The 17,059-nt window shown below is 47.8% G+C and overlaps 1 protein-coding gene across 1 annotated transcript in view; it reads right to left on the bottom strand.

Moving 5' to 3' along the window:
* Positions 1–17,059, bottom strand: part of DDX41 (DEAD-box helicase 41) — a 153,224-nt gene that overhangs the window by 101,508 nt on the left and 34,657 nt on the right. Inside the window, exons 8-9 of the mRNA XM_063927969.1 lie at positions 14,726–14,879; positions 14,192–14,328 (exon numbers count right to left, since the gene is read on the bottom strand). Coding sequence (XP_063784039.1) covers positions 14,192–14,328; positions 14,726–14,879 — 291 coding nt within the window. The remainder of the gene's footprint in view (positions 1–14,191; positions 14,329–14,725; positions 14,880–17,059) is intronic.

The following is a 17,059-nucleotide window of genomic DNA, read 5'->3' as shown; positions in this document are numbered from 1 at the left end:
CGGGACGAACCCCAGGGTGAGACCTGTGTTCCGACTCCCTCTGGAGCTAATGGTGTCCAGTAGCCTAAGAAGCCAATCCATCCTGCACGCAGGTGAGTTCACTTCTCTCCCCTAAGTCCCTCGTAGCAGTGAGCCTGTTGCCAGCAGGACTCACTGAAAATAAAAAACCTAACAAACTTTTACTCTAAGTAGCTCTTTAGGAGAGCCACCTAGATTGCACCCTTCTCGGCCGGGCACAAAAATCTAACTGAGGCTTGGAGGAGGGTCATAGGGGGAGGAGCCAGTGCACACCACCTGATCCTAAAGCTTTTACTTTTGTGCCCTGTCTCCTGCGGAGCCGCTAATCCCCATGGTCCTGACGGAGTCCCCAGCATCCACTTAGGACGTCAGAGAAAAATTGTTTGCCAAATTAATATCTAATCGCCTAAAACTCCTCTTACCTAAACTGATTCATGGAGACCAGGTTGACTTTGTTCTGGGCCGGGAAGCTAGGGACAACACGACCAAGGTTATTAACTTGATTCATTATGCTTCATTAGCCTCAGTCCCCTCTATAGTGTTGTCAACAGATGCAGGGAAAGCATTTTATAGGGTAGACTGGGGATTTTTTAAATGGAGTTTTGCGCCACCTAGGACTGGGTCCCACTTGCCTCCATAGAATCATGGCCTTAGATGATACCCCCACGGCTAGAGTCCGGATTAATGACTCTCCGTCTGACTCATTTGAAATTTCGAATGGTACCAGACAAGGCTGATCCCTGTCTCACCTCTTATTCGTCCTATGTATGGAAGCCCTAGCTAGGGCCATCAGAATGAAACACAGTATCTCAGGATTGTGAGTGAGAGGACAGGAACACAAGCTTGCACTTTTTGCTTATGATTTGCTAGCTCTGATTTCAGAACCTATTATATCCCTTCCGAATCTTATGGCTGAGTTCCACAGGTTTGGAGACCTTTCAAATTTCAAATAAAATTACTCGAAGTCAGTGGCTATGAATTTAACAGCGTCATCTCCTGTTATCGATGCTCTGCAGTGTTCCTTTCCTTTTAATTGGAATGATACTAAACTGAAATACTTGGGGGTTCAAATTCCAAATGACTTGTCCAAACTTTTCTCCTTTAACTTTCAACCTCTTCTACACTCCTTACGTGGAGACTATCAGAAATGGAGATCCCTACGCTTATCGTGGTTTGGCAGGATTAACGTTGTCAAAATGGATTCTCTCCCAAAGATTTTATATAAACTCCAAACCCTACCTATACACATTCCTCCAGTGTGGTTTCACTCATTCCAGAGTCTTATACTGAAATTTGTTTGGGGCTCCACGTACCCCCGATTTAAACATGATATCCTCTTTAGGCGGAAACAAAAACTCATGTCCCTCATAGCTTCCTCATAACCCTAGTTACTACCAAGCAGTTCTACTTAATAGAGGTCTTAGAGTGGGCTCGTGCAAAAGATGCGAAACCTTGTGTTTCTTTAGAAGAGCAGTGCTTCTCCATTTATATAGTGATTATCCCCTGGTTACCTTCCCTTCCGAACGTGGGTCACCCACCAGTGTCTCCACCGTTGAGTTTCTGGAAGAAGCTTCGTATTTTGCCCCACATCTCCTCCATTGCCTCCCCACTCACTTCTTTTCTTTCTAATCCTACCTTTCCCCCAGGTCTAATTAGCTCCTCTTTGAAGACATGGTCAGAGGCTGGTATCGTTAGGCTGGGTCAGTTGGTGTGTCCGGATCGGGTGTGTCCATTTCCTGATGCCCAAAGTTCCTGGAATCTTCCACATTCGGAATTCTGGAAATATCTCCAATTACGCCATTTTATAACGTCCTCTTTTAAATTGTCAGAACTTCGGCGGAACTTACTGTAACTACATTTGAGCGTTTATGTGTCAACCCTCAACTCCCGTCTCATGCGATTTCACGACTCTATGGAATTATTATCGAGGACGCCTTTCCTTCACCCCTGGCATTTACAAAGGCCTGGGAAAGAGAACTTCAGGGAATAGTTCAGGACTTAGATTTGGAGTCCGTCTTTTGTAATACTCAAGCTAGTTCACTTTGACTGGCCACTTTAGAAAATGTATACAAGATTATTTACAGATGGTACAGGGTGCCGGTCCGATCGCATTGGATGTTTCTCAATGTCTGACAGATGCTGGAGATGTCACTCATCTGCAGGTAGTTTCTTACACATTTGGTGGGACTATCCTACACTTAACTCTTTATGGTCTAATATATTTAAATGCTCAGAAACTATTTTAGAAGGTGACATACGGGCCCTGGCTTCTGGCTATTAAACGTTACTTCGGCATCTGATAAGACCAATAAACACTCCCTTTTCAGGGGTGTAGTATGGTATGCCGGCGCTCGGGCTCCCGGCGACCAGCATACTGGCGCCGGGAGGCCGACCGCCGGCATATCAACAGCGTGGCGAGCGCAAAGGAGCCCCTTGCGGGCTCGCTGCCCTCGCCACACTATTTTATTCTCCCTCCAGGGGGGTCGTGGACCCCTATGAGGGAGAATAGTTGTCGGTATGCCGGGTGTCGGGATTCCGGCGCCGGTATACTGTGCGCCGGGATCCCGACATTCGGCATACAGAAGACCACCCCTTTTGAGACATCTTAATAATGCGGCGAAAGCCATTATACCTGCTTGTTGGAGATCATCTACAGCTCCCTCAATAAAGAATTGGTTTAGGAAAATTGATTATTATATGGAAATGGAACATTTTATTTCCTTCTCCTCCGGTGTCACCTAATGCTTTATTGCTACATGGCAATCCTGGTTGGAGTTTAAAAAGATCTCCACTTTATTTGTCCTTCTTGAGTCAGCCATAATTGGCCTTAGATAGACTGCAGTCCACTACAGTTACCCACAACTCTACGACCGTAAACTTCGGTGATTCTGAAATCGCTCGTTCTGATTTCTGTATCTACTTAACCTCCACTCAGACCCAACCCCCCCTCTCTTCACTTTCTTTTCTTTTTCTCATCCCTCTCCTCCCGGCCAACTTTGATTTAACTGATTTTTATTGTATTGATAATTTATTTTCTGATTGTGCTTTTCCTATGTAGAAGATGTCATCTGCTAGGACACTAATCCCTTTTCCTTTCATATATATTGTCGATTGTATATGTTTAAATGGGAATCCGATAATAGGATTTTAATACCTACCGGTAAATCCTTTTCTCGTAGTCCATAAGGGATATTGGGGGAAACTAGTACGATGGGGTATAGACGGGGTCCAAAGGAGCCAGTGCACTTTAAATTTCTTCAACTGGGTGCGCTGGCTCCTCCCCTCTATGCCCCATCCCACAGGCAGTTAAAGGTAAAAACGTGCCCGAGGGAGAAAGGACATATATGAGAGAAGGAACATGATAACAAAGGGTGGTGAGATTTACACACCGGCACACCACTAACATATAACAACCAGCAATGGCTGGTAACAACAACAGCTGAACAGGCAACTACAGAACAAGAACCTGCAGAAAAGTAAACGTTCTGAGGCAGGCGGCCAATATCCATTATGGACTATGAGAAAAGGATTTATCGGTAGGTATTAAAATCCTATTTTCTCTAGCATCCATATTGGGGGAAACTAGTACGATGGGGACGTCCCAAAGCTTCCAGAACGGGCGGCAACGTGCGGAGACTGCTGCAGCACAGTCTGCCCAAACTGGGTATCCTCTTTGGCCAGGCTATAAAATTTGTAGAACTTCACAAAAGTGTTCTTCCCAGACCAGGTAGCAGCTCGGCATAGTTGCAAGGCCGAGACTCCACGGACAGCCGTTTAGGAAGAGCCCAGTGATCTAGTAGAGTGGGCCTTTACAGACTTAGGAACAGGTAAGGCTGCCGACACATAGGCCTGTTGGATAGTAAGCCTAAAACAATGAGCAATGGACTGCTTTGAAGCAGGGCAACCCTTCTTCTGCGCATCACAGAGCATGAACAAGTAATCTGTCTTTCTGACCCGAGCTGTACGCTTGACATAGATCTTCAAGGCACGCACAGCATCCAATGCCTCCGGAGGAGCAGAAGCATCAGAACTGGATGGAACCATAATAGGTTGATTCAGATGAAACGCGGACACAACCGCCGGCAGGAACTGCTGTCCAGTCCAGAGCTCCACTCTGTCCTCGTAAAAGACCAAGCAGGGACTTTTACACGATAAGGTCCCTAATTCTGAAACACATCGAGCAGAAGCCAGAGCCAGTAACATCACCGTCTTCCACGTGAAGTACTTCTTCTACAGTCATCAGAGGTTCAAACCAGGAGGACTGTAGAAAAGTCAACACTACAGCCAAAGCCCAGGGTGCCGTAGGTGGCACAAAGGGAGGTTGTATGTGGAGTACCACTTGCAAGAAGGTCTGAACTTCTGGCAACACTGACAATTTCTTCTGAAAGAAAATGGAGAGCCGAAATCTGGACCTTAATGAAACCCAGACGTAAGCCCTTATCCACACCAACCTGCAGAAAACGGAGGAAACGTCCCAAGTGAAAACTCTGCAGGCGGATACGTGCGTTCCTCGCACCAAGAGACATATCTCCTCCAGACATGATGACAGTGTTTTGAAGTCACATGTTTCCTAGCCTGAACTATGGTTGCAATAACCTTCTTGGAAAGGCCCTTGTGAGCTAGGATGTTCCGCTCAACCTCCATGCCGTCAAACGAAGTCGCCGTAGGTCCGGGTAGACGAATGGTCCTTGTTGAAGATTTCTTCTGAGTGGTAGAGGCCAAAGGCCTTCGACGGACATGTCCAGAAGATCTGCGTACCAAGTCCTCCGAGACCAATTCGGGGCAATTAGAATTGCCTGGACACCTTGATTCCTGATCCGCTTTAGCACCCTTGGGAGCAACGGGATCGGATGAAACAGGTAGACCAGCCGGTATGGCCAAGGCGACGCCAGTGCGTACGCTGCACTCGCCAGAGGGTCCCTGGTCCGTGAGCAATACCAGGGTAGTTTCTTGTTAAGACGAGAGGCCATCATGTCTATCTGTGGGCAACTCCACCGGTCGATGATCTGCTGGAACACCAGATGGTGGAGGCCCCACTGCCTCGGGTGGAGATCGTGGCGACTCCGGAAGTACGCCTCCCAGTTGTCCACACCCAGACTGAAGATTGCAGACATGGTTCTTGTATTTCTTTCCGCCCAGGGTAGTATCTTTGACACCTCTCGCATGCAGGCTCTGCTTTTTGTCCCTCCTTGTCGATAGATATACGCCACTGACGTGGCGTTGTCTGACTATACCTGGATCGCATGATCTTTGAGCAGAGGAGAGGCCTGAAGCAGAGCATTGTAGATCACCTGAAGTTCCAGAATGTTGATCGGAAGGAGGGCCTCGTGGGCATACCACCTGCCGTGGAACTGCGCCCCTTGGGCGACAGCTCCCCATCCCCGTAGACTTGCATCCGTCGTGAGGAGAGTCCAATCCTGAATCCCGAAACTCCAGCCTTCCGGGAGATTGGAGGACTGTAGCCACAACAGGAGGGAAATCCTGGCCTGAGGTGACAGCCGAATCATCCGGTGCATCTGCAGATGTGAGCCGGATCACTTGCTCAGGAGATCCAACTGAAAAGTTCTGGCATGGAACCTCCCATACTGGATCGCCTCATATGAGGCGACCATCTTTCCCAACAATCTTATGCAAAGATGTACAGACACTCAAGTAGGTCGGAGCACCATGCGGACCATTTCCTGAAGTGTTTTCACCTTGTCCTCTGGTAGAAACATCTTCTGGGCCACAGTATCCACATCCCCAGGAACTGGAGCCTGAGTTGGCTCCAGGCGGGACTTCTGTAAGTTGAGGATCCACCAGTGTTCTGACAGAAGATGGATGGTGCAGTCGATATGGAGCAACAAAAGTTCCCTGGATCTTGCCTTTATCAGGAGATCGTCCAGATAAGGGACCACATTGACCCCCTGGACCCGGAGTTGAAACATCATCTCCGCCATCACCTTTGTGAATACCCTCGGGGCTGTAGATAGGTCAAAGGGCAGAGCTTGGAATTGGAAGTGATCGTCCAGCAGGGCAAAACGCAGTTACAGAGAGATTCTATACTACGTTTGGATTCTGCGTCCGCAATCCACTGACGCAACCACAAGGCCCTGCATGCCGACATTGCCATGGCAGACATCCGATCATTAATATTCCCCATCTCCTTGAGGGAATCGCAGAGGACACGTGTAGTGTCCTGAATGTGCTTCAGTAGGGTTACCATAGTAACTAAGGGCATATCCCCCGAGAAACCACCCTGAATTTGAATGGCCCAAGAATGAATAGCATGCGTCATTATGCAACCCGCAATAACCGGTCTTTGTGAGAGGCCGGCTGCAGTGTATATAGACTTTAGGGTAGTCTCTATTTTCCTATCCCCAGGATCCTTCATGGTAAAGGAGCCCGTGGCAGGTAGCCCTGCCTTCTTAGACAGAGAGACTGAGACATCCACGCATAGGAAAGTGCGCAAAAACCTTTTTGACACTTGGAATTTTTTGTCTGGAATTTTCCAGGCCTGTTTGAATAAGTCATCTAACACTGGAGAATCAGGGAAAAGTGACATTAGGCTTGTTTTGTACAGAGAAAAATGACTGCTGCGAGGCAGTGTCCTCTAGAGGGAGCTTTAGTACATCCCTAATAGCCAAAATGAGGGGTTCAATACCCTGAGTGAAATCGGGATCCCCACTAACGGGATCCAGGTCATCCCCATCATATTGTATATCATCATCTGTATCAGACAGCAGCGCAGGTAGACCACACTTCTGGGGACCTGCATGAGAGAGGGGGGGCTGTGCATCAGCCCTAGCAGCTAAATCTGCAACAGCTTGTTGCAGTAGTTGAGTTTTCTGCACATTAGCAGTGAGCTGGGATGACATATCTGACATCATAGTTTTAAGAGACCCTAACCAGTGGGGCTCTGGACCCTCCTCCTCAGCCCCTTCACTGATTTGTGAATATTGACTGCATTGCTCACAGGAAACAGTCATTAGACAATGGAGAGAATCTGGTGTGACATATACTGTACAGTTTGTGCTTACCCATTTTCACAGTATGTACAAAGACATACACACAGTTATAATGCAAGCCTGCCCTACTGTATGTGAGAGGAGACACACACAGAGGGATGATACCAGCACACCCTGAGCTGCATAGCCCCAGTGAGGCTGTCAGCTCTGTAGATCACAGTAAACACTAACAAATGCAGTCCTAATAGGCTTAGTATAGTGTATACAAGCAGCTCTCCCCCTTTTCTACACCTTGTACCAGCTTCCAGCGTGTCTGAGGCAGGAAGCGCTGAGTGTGTGCTGTAGATGGCTGCTGTAAGCAGAGGAAGGCGCCAAAACGCCGCTGGTCGTGCTCTGAGGAAGCTCCACCCCCTCCAATGGCGCCAGAGCTATACATCTTATTTATACTGCCAAAGTATCCAAATAAACTTAAAACCTAATCAAGTGCTTAGTTAAGCAGTTTTGTGCCAGTGTACCCAGGTAGGGTCCCAAACGCTGCGCCCGTGGTCAGCCACACTTTGAACCAGGGACCCCCCTAGCAGGTCCCCGGTTTGTACTCACCACCGATGTCATCTTCAGGCAGCATTAGGGGTGTGCGGCGTGCTGCGGCAGTGACAGACAAGGCGCAGTGCCCCTCTGAACAAACAGCCCCTCAGGACGGTGGTCCTGCAGCGGGGAAGCGGCTCAGCAACTTGCAAGGCCGGTGACCCCTTCTCCCCCCCTAACTCCCACGGTGCAGGTATGCTGTTGCCCAGACAGAATACCGAAAAAATAAGTTTTAAATTAAATTGAAGAAAACTCTCTGGAGCTGCAGAGATGTGCATCCTCTCATGAGGGCACTTTTTTCTAAACTGCCTGTGGGAGGGGGCATAGAGGGGAGGAGCCAGCACACCCAGTTGAAGAAATTTAAAGTGCACTGGCTCCTTTGGACCCCGTCTATACCCCATCGTACTAGTTTCCCCCAATATCCCTTATGGATGCTAGAGAAATAAATTTTTGTTTTTGCATTGTGTACTTTTCCATTGTATTGCTCTGCACAATCTTGAATGCAAAAATCAATAAAAACAGTTTGAATAAAAAAATTAAAAAAAATCATTTGACCTGAAGATTGACATTTTCAGATATGAACCATAAAGGTAAAATAAGAATTTACTTACCGATAATTCTATTTCTCGGAGTCCGTAGTGGATGCTGGGGTTCCTGAAAGGACCATGGGGAATAGCGGCTCCGCAGGAGACAGGGCACAAAAAGTAAAGCTTTAGGATCAGGTGGTGTGCACTGGCTCCTCCCCCTATGACCCTCCTCCAAGCCTCAGTTAGGTACTGTGCCCGGACGAGCGTACACAATAAGGAAGGATTTATGAATCCCGGGTAAGACTCATACCAGCCACACCAATCACACTGTACAACCTGTGATCTGAACCCAGTTAACAGTATGATAACAGCGGAGCCTCTGAAAGGATGGCTCACAACAATAATAACCCGATTTTTGTAACTATGTACAAGTAATGCAGATAATCCGCACTTGGGATGGGCGCCCAGCATCCACTACGGACTCCGAGAAATAGAATTATCGGTAAGTAAATTCTTATTTTCTCTATCGTCCTAGTGGATGCTGGGGTTCCTGAAAGGACCATGGGGATTATACCAAAGCTCCCAAACGGGCGGGAGAGTGCGGATGACTCTGCAGCAACGAATGAGAGAACTCCAGGTCCTCCTTAGCCAGGGTATCAAATTTGTAGGATTTTACAAACGTGTTTGCCCCTGACTAAATAGCCGCTCGGCAAAGTTGTAAAGCCGAGACCCCTCGGGCAGCCGCCCAAGATGAGCCCACCTTCCTTGTGGAATGGGCATTTACATATTTTGGCTGTGGCAGGCCTGCCACAGAATGTGCAAGCTGAATTGTATTACACATCCAACTAGCAAAAGTCTGCTTAAAAGCAAGAGCACCCAGTTTGTTGGGTGCATACAGGATAACAGCAAGTCAGTTTTCCTGACTCCAGCCGTCCTGGAACCTATATTTTCAGGGCCCTGACCACATCTAGCAACTTGGAGTCCTCCAAGTCCCTAGTAGGCGCAAGACACCCCAATAAGCTGGTTCAGGTGAAACACTGACACCACCTTAGGGAGAGAACTGGGGACGAGTCCGCAGCTCTGCCCTGTCCGAATGGACAAACAGATATGGGCTTTTTTGAGAAAAAAAAACCACCAATTTGACACTCGCCTGGTCCAGGCCAGGTCCAAGAGCATGTTCACTTTTCATGTGAGATGCTTCAAATCCACAGATTTGACTGGTTTTAAACCAATGTGTTTTGAGGAATCCCAGAACTACGTTGAGATCCCACAGTGCCACTGGAGGCACAAAAGGGGGTTGTATATGCAATACTCCCTTGACAAACTTCTGGACTTCAGGAACTGAAGCCAATTCTTTCTGGAAGAAAAATCGACAGGGCCGAAATTTGAACCTTAATGGACCCCAATTTGAGGCCCATAGACACTCCTGTTTGCAAGAAATGCAGGAATCGACCGAGTTGAAATTTCTTCGTGGGGCCTTCCTGGCCTCACACCACGCAACATATTTTCGCCACATGTGGTGATAATGTTGTGCGGTCACCTCCTTTCTGGCTTTGACCAGGGTAGGAATGACCTCTTCCTGAATGCCTTTTCCCTTAGGATCCGGCGTTCCACCGCCATGCCGTCAAACGCAGCTGCGGTAAGTCTTGGAACAGACATGGTACTTGCTGAAACAAGTCCCTTCTTAGCGGCAGAGGCCATAAGTCCTCTGTGAGCATCTCTTGAAGTTCCGGGTACCAAGTCCTTCTTGGCCAATCCGGAGCCATGAGTATAGTTCTTACTCCTCTACGTCTTATAATTCTCAGTACCTTAGGTATGAAAAGCAGAGGATGGAACACATACACCGACTGGTACACCCACGGTGTTACCAGAACGTCCACAGCTATTGCCTGAGGGTCTCTTAACCTGGCGCAATACCTGTCCCGTTTTTTGTTCAGACGGGACGCCATCATGTCCACCTTTGGTAATTCCCAACGGTTTACAATTATGTGGAAAACTTCCCCATGAAGTTCCCACTCTGCCGGGTGGAGGTCGTGCCTACTGAGGAAGTCTGCTTCCCAGTTTCCATTCCCGGAATGAAACACTGCTGACAGTGCTATCACATGATTTTCCGCCCAGCGAAAAGTCCTTGCAGTTTTTGCCACTGCCCTCCTGCTTCTTGTGCCGCCCTGTCTATTTACGTGGGCGACTGCCGTGATGTTTTATCCCACTGGATCAATACCGGCTGACCTTGAAGCAGAGGTCTTGCTAAGCTTAGAGCATTATAATTTTACCCTTAGCTATATTTATGTGGAGAAAAATCTCCAGACTTGATCACACTCCCTGGAAATTTTTTCCTTGTGTGACTGCTCCCCAGCCTCTCGGGCTGGCCTCCGTGGTCACCAACATCCAAAACTGAATGCCGAATCTGCGGCCCTCTAGAAGATGAGCACTCTGTAACCACCACAGGAGAGACACCCTTGTCCTTGGATATAGGGTTATCCGCTGATGCATCTGAAGATGCGATCCGGACCATTTGTCCAGCAGATCCCACTGAAAAGTTCTTGCATGAAATCTGCCGACTGGAATTGCTTCGAAGGAAGTCACCATTTTTTTACCATGGCCCTTGTGCAATGATGCACTGATTTTAGGAGGTTCCTGACTAGCTCGGATAACTCCCTGGCTTTCTCTTCCGGGAGAAACACCTTTTTCTGGACTGTGTCCAGAATCATCCCTAAGCACAGGAGACTTGTTGTCGGGATCAGCTGCGATTTTGGAATATTTAGAATCCACCCGTGCTGTTGTAACAGTATCCGAGATAGTGCTACTCCGGCCTCCAACTGTTCCCTGGACTATGCCCTTATCAGGAGATCGTCCAAGTAAGGGATAATTAAGACGCCTTTTCTTCGAAGAAGAACCATCATTTCGGCCATTACCTTGGTAAAGACCCGGGGTGCCGTAGACAATCCAAACGGCAGCGTCTGAAACTGATAGTGACAGTTCTGTACCACGAACCTGAGGTACCCTTAGTGATAAGAGCAAATTTGGGACATGGAGGTAAGCATCCCTGATGTCTCGGGACACCAGATAGTCCCCTTCTTCCCGGTTCGTTATCACTGCTCTGAGTGACTCCATCTTGATTTGAACCTTTGTAAGTGTTCAAATTTTTTTAGATTTAGAATAGGTCTCACCTAGCCTTCTGGCTTCAGTACCACAATATAGTGTGGAATAATACCCCTTTTCTTGTTGTAGGAGTGGTAATTTAATTATCACCTGCTGGGAATACAGCTCGTGAATTTTTTCCCATACTGCCTCCTTGTCGGAGGGAGACCTTGGTAAAGCAGACTTCAGGAGCCTGCGCAGGGGAAACGTCTCGACATTCCAATCTGTACCCCTGGGATACTACTTGTAGGATCCAGGGGTCCTGTACGGTCTCAGCGTCATGCTGAGAGCTTGTCAGAAGCGGTGGAACGCTTCTGTTCCTGGGAATGGGCTGCCTGCTGCAGTCTTCTTCCCTTTCCTCTATCCCTGGGCAGATATGACTCTTATAGGGACGAAAGGACTGAAGCTGAAAAGACGGTGTCTTTTTCTGCAGAGATGTGACTTAGGGTAAAAACGGTGGATTTTCCAGCAGTTGCCGTGGCCACCAGGTCCGATGGACCGACCCCAAATAACTCCTCTTCCTTTATACGGCAATACACCTTTGTGCCGTTTGGAATCTGCATCACCTGACCACTGTCGTGTCCATAAACATCTTCTGGCAGATATGGACATCGCACTTACTCTTGATGCCAGAGTGCAAATATCCCTCTGTTCATCTCGCATATATAGAAATACATCCTTTAAATGCTCTATAGTCAATAAAATACTGTCCCTGTCAAGGGTATCAATATTTTTAGTCAGGGAATCCGACCAAGCCACCCCAGCTCTGCACATCCAGGCTGAGGCGATCGCTGGTCGCAGTATAACACCAGTATGTGTGTATATACTTTTTATGATATTTTTCCAGCCTCCTGTCAGCTGGCTCCTTGAGGACGGCCCTATCTATAGACGGTACCGCCACTTGTTCTGATAAGCGTGTGAGCGCCTTATCCACCCTAAGGGGTGTTTCCCAACGCGCCCTAACTTCTGGCGGGAAAGGGTATACCGCCCATATTTTCTATCGGGGGGAACCCACGCATCATCACACACTTCATTTAATTTATCTGATTCAGGAAAAACTACGGTAGTTTTTTCACATCCCACATAATACCCTCTTTTGTGGTACTTGTAGTATCAGAAATATGTAACACCTCCTTCATTGCCCTTAACGTGTGGCCCTAATAAGGAATACGTTTGTTTATTCACCGTCGACACTGGATTCAGTGTCCCTGTCTGTGTCTGTGTCGACCGACTAAAGTAAACGGGCGTTTTAAAACCCCTGACGGTGTTTTTGAGACGTCTGGACCGGTACTAATTGTTTGTCGGCCGTCTCATGTCGTCAACCGACCTTGGCGCGTGTTGACATTATCACGTAATTCCCTAAATAAGCCATCCATTCCGGTGTCGACTCCCTAGAGAGTGACATCACCATTACAGGCAATTGCTCCGCCTCCTCACCAACATCGTCCTCATACATGTCGACACACACGTACCGACACACAGCACACACACAGGGAATGCTCTGATAGAGGACAGGACCTACTAGCCCTTTGGAGAGACAGAGGGAGAGTTTGCCAGCACACACCAAAAACGCTATAATTATATAGGGACAACCTTATATAAGTGTTTTCCCTTATAGCATCTTTTTTATATATTTCTAACGCCAAATTAGTGCCCCCCCTCTCTGTTTTAACCCTGTTTCTGTAGTGCAGTGCAGGGGAGAGCCTGGGAGCCTTCCCTCCAGCCTTTCTGTGAGGGAAAATGGCGCTGTGTGCTGAGGAGATAGGCCCCGCCCCTTTTTCGGCGGCCTCGTCTCCCGCTCTTAACGGATTCTGGCAGGGGTTAAATATCTCCATATAGCCTCCGGAGGCTATATGTGAGGTATTTTTAGCCAAAATAGGTATTCATTTGCCTCCCAGGGCGCCCCCCTCCCAGCGCCCTGCACCCTCAGTGACTGCGTGTGAAGTGTGCTGAGAGGAAAATGGCGCACAGCTGCAGTGCTGTGCGCTACCTTAAGAAGACTGAGGAGTCTTCTGCCGCCGATTCTGGACCTCTTCTTACTTCAGCATCTGCAAGGGGGCCGGCGGCGCGGCTCCGGTGACCATCCAGGCTGTACCTGTGATCGTCCCTCTGGAGCTGATGTCCAGTAGCCAAGAAGCCAATCCATCCTGCACGCAGGTGAGTTCACTTCTTCTCCCCTCTGTCCCTCGTTGCAGTGATCCTGTTGCCAGCAGGAATCACTGTAAAATAAAAAACCTAAGCTAAACTTTCTCTAAGCAGCTCTTTATGAGAGCCACCTAGAATTGCACCCTTCTCGGCCGGGCACAAAAATCTAACTGAGGCTTGGAGGAGGGTCATAGGGGGAGGAGCCAGTGCACACCACCTGATCCTAAAGCTTTACTTTTTGTGCCCTGTCTCCTGCGGAGCCGCTATTCCCCATGGTCCTTTCAGGAACCCCAGCATCCACTAGGACGATAGAGAAAATACATTGTTCAGTTGCAGTGTAAGGTTACAGTACAAGCGTCCCATTCCACATCAGCCTGTCAAACACATTCCTCCCCTCAGCCATCTCAGCTTAGAATATTAAGGCTGGCTGGCTACCTGGGGGTATATTTACTAAAGGTCGATTTTGTTTGATGTTAGATCGATTTTAATCGTTGTTGGGCTTCCAGGGTTAAAACACACATTTACCAGCAGATGATTTTTATATATACATTTTTAAGTAAATGTGTGTTTTAACCATGGAAGCCCAACATTGATTAAAATCTATTTAAAAATCGATCTAACATCAAACAAAAACAAACAAAATCGATCTTTAGTGAATATACCCCCTGGTCTGTTATAGTAAAAGACAACCAGCAGAGTTGAGAAGATCTTTGTAAAGAGCATACATAGTGCTACATATCACAAACAAGACACAAAACCCCCCAAAAAACTAATAGCAACATGGAAATAATTTTGTTTTATCATCGGGAATACGACTTTACAACTCACTGTTTGATTGTTTCCATCTGCTCCTTGACAGACATACCACCAATGCACAGTGCTGTACGTAAGGGTGGGAAGTTGTCTTCCTGCAGCAAGCGGCAATAGTACTCAATAATACTGTGCGTCTGACGAGCCAACTCTCTCTATGTGATGAAAACAGAAATGGTGCTAAACAAGTGAAAGAGGCACACAGGGTATAAGGCTTCCAGCCTATACCATACATTTAGAAATGGTGAGCTGGGCTTCTAAGTAGCCACCATTGTAAAACCTCCAAACCTGGCCTTATACACCAAATGATATGATATGGTTAGCAAGAATTTCATTGCTCATTTGGAAAAGGCGTGCTTCTATACAGACAAAGGAAATTAGTGACTCCATAAATAAATACAGGTTTAATTGAATTTATCAGTTCTCAAAATAGCCACAGGTCTGTATCCCTGTCCGGGATGATGTCACAAAATCATTTTAAGGAAATCCCCTCCAGTAAGGAAGGGTTAAGGAAAAAGTCCACAACATATAGACCACTGTTCACATACATACCGATGGACAAATAATAAGCCCATAAGGTCCTTCTCTTTTTGTGAAAGGTAATCGCTTTTCTTGCTCCAAGCAAAACATAGTAACAGGTAGGGTAAAGACCAGAGTCTTGCCAGATCCGGTGAAAGCGATGCCGATCATATCCCTTCCAGATAGGCTGCAAGAGAATATTTGTCAACAGAGCAAGACTGGTTCAATAATAAAAAAAAAATAACAAAAAATAAGATTTTACTCACCGGTAATTCTATTTCTCGTAGTCCGTAGTGGATGCTGGGGACTCCATAAGGACCATGGGGAATAGACAGGCTCCGCAGGAGACTGGGCACTCTAAAGAAAAGATTAGGTACTATCTGGTGTGCACTGGCTCCTCCCTCTATGCCCCTCCTCCAGACCTCAGTTAGGGAAACTGTGCCCGGAAGAGCTGACATTACAAGGAAACTATTTTGGAATCCAGGGTAAGACTCATACCAGCCACACCAATCACACCGTACAACTTGTGATATCCATACCCAGTTAACAGTATGAACAACAACTGAGCCTCATGTAACGGATGGCTCATAACAATAACCCTTTATTAAGCAATAACTATATACACGTTTTGCAGAAGAAGTCCGCACTTGGGACGGGCGCCCAGCATCCACTACGGACTACGAGAAATAGAATTACCGGTGAGTAAATTCTTATTTTCTCTGACGTCCTAGTGGATGCTGGGGACTCCGTAAGGACCATGGGGATTATACCAAAGCTCTCAAACGGGCGGGAGAGTGCGGATGACTCTGCAGCACCGAATGAGCAAACACAAGGTCCTCCTCAGCCAGGGTATCAAACTTGTAGAACTTAGCAAATGTGTTTGAACCCGACCAAGTAGCAGCTCGGCAAAGCTGTAACGCCGAGACCCCTCGGGCAGCCGCCCAAGAAGAGCCCACCTTCCTTGTGGAATGGGCTTTCACTGACTTTGGATGCGGCAATCCAGCCGCAGAGTGAACCAGCTGAATCGTGCTACAGATCCAGCGAGCAATAGTCTTCTTCGAAGCAAGAGCACCCAGCTTGTTGGGTGCATACAGAATAAACAGCGAGTCAGTCTTCCTGACTCCAGCCGTTCTGGAAACATATATTTTCAAAGCCCGGACTACGTCCAGCAACTTGGAGTCCCCGAGTAGCCGCAGGCACCACAATAGGTTGATTCAAATGGAATGATGATACCACCTTAGGGAGAAATTGGGGACGAGTCCGCAATTCTGCCCTGTCCATATGGAAGATCAGATAGGGGCTTTTACATGACAAAGCAGCCAATTCTGACACACGCCTAGCCGACGCTAAGGCCAACAACATGACCACTTTCCACGTGAGATACTTTAGATCCACGGTCTTAAGTGGCTCAAACCAGTGGGATTTCAGGAAATCCAACACAACGTTAAGATCCCAAGGTGCCACTGGTGGCACGAAAGGAGGCTGAATATGCAGTACTCCCTTTACAAACGTCTGAACCTCAGGCAGTGAAGCCAGTTCTTTTTGAAAGAAAATGGATAGGGCCGAAATCTGGACCTTTATGGACCCTAATTTTAGGCCCATAGTCACACCTGACTGTAGGAAGTGCAGAAATCGACCCAGCTGGAATTCCTCTGTAGGGGCCTTCCTGGCCTCACACCAAGCAACATATTTTCGCCATATACGGTGATAATGCTTTGCTGTCACATCTTTCCTAGCTCTAATCAGCGTAGGAATCACTTCATCCGGGATGCCCTTTTCCGTTAGGATCCGGCGTTCAACCACCATGCCGTCAAACGCAGCCGCGGTAAGTCTTGGAACAGACAGGGCCCCTGTTTCAGCAGGTCCCGTCTGAGAGGCAGAGGCCATGGGTCCTCTGTGATCATCTCTTGTAGTTCTGGGTACCAAGTCCTTCTTGGCCAATCCGGAACGATGAGTATTGTTCTCACTCCTCTTTTTCTTACTATTCTCAGTACCTTGGGTATGAGAGGAAGAGGAGGAAACACATATACTGACTGGAACACCCACGGTGTCACTAGTGCGTCCACAGCTATCGCCTGAGGGTCCCTTGACCTGGCGCAATATCTTTTTAGCTTTTTGTTGAGGCGGGACGCCATCATGTCCACCTGTGGCAGTTCCCATCGATTTGCAATCTGTGTGAAGACTTCTTAATGAAGTCCCCACTCTCCCGGGTGGAGGTCGTGTCTGCTGAGGAAGTCTGCTTCCCAGTTGTCCACACCCGGAATGAATACTGCTGACAGTGCTTGCACGTGACTCTCCGCCCAACGAAGAATCTTTGTGGCTTCCGCCATTGCCACCCTGCTTCTTGTGCCGCCCTGGCGGTTTACA

The sequence above is a fragment of the Pseudophryne corroboree genome, chromosome 6 (assembly GCF_028390025.1).
Source record: "Pseudophryne corroboree isolate aPseCor3 chromosome 6, aPseCor3.hap2, whole genome shotgun sequence".
NCBI classification, from domain to species: domain Eukaryota; kingdom Metazoa; phylum Chordata; class Amphibia; order Anura; family Myobatrachidae; genus Pseudophryne; species Pseudophryne corroboree.
The sequence above is the reverse complement of the archived record's forward strand: the minus strand, read 5'-3'. Positions and strand labels throughout refer to the sequence as shown.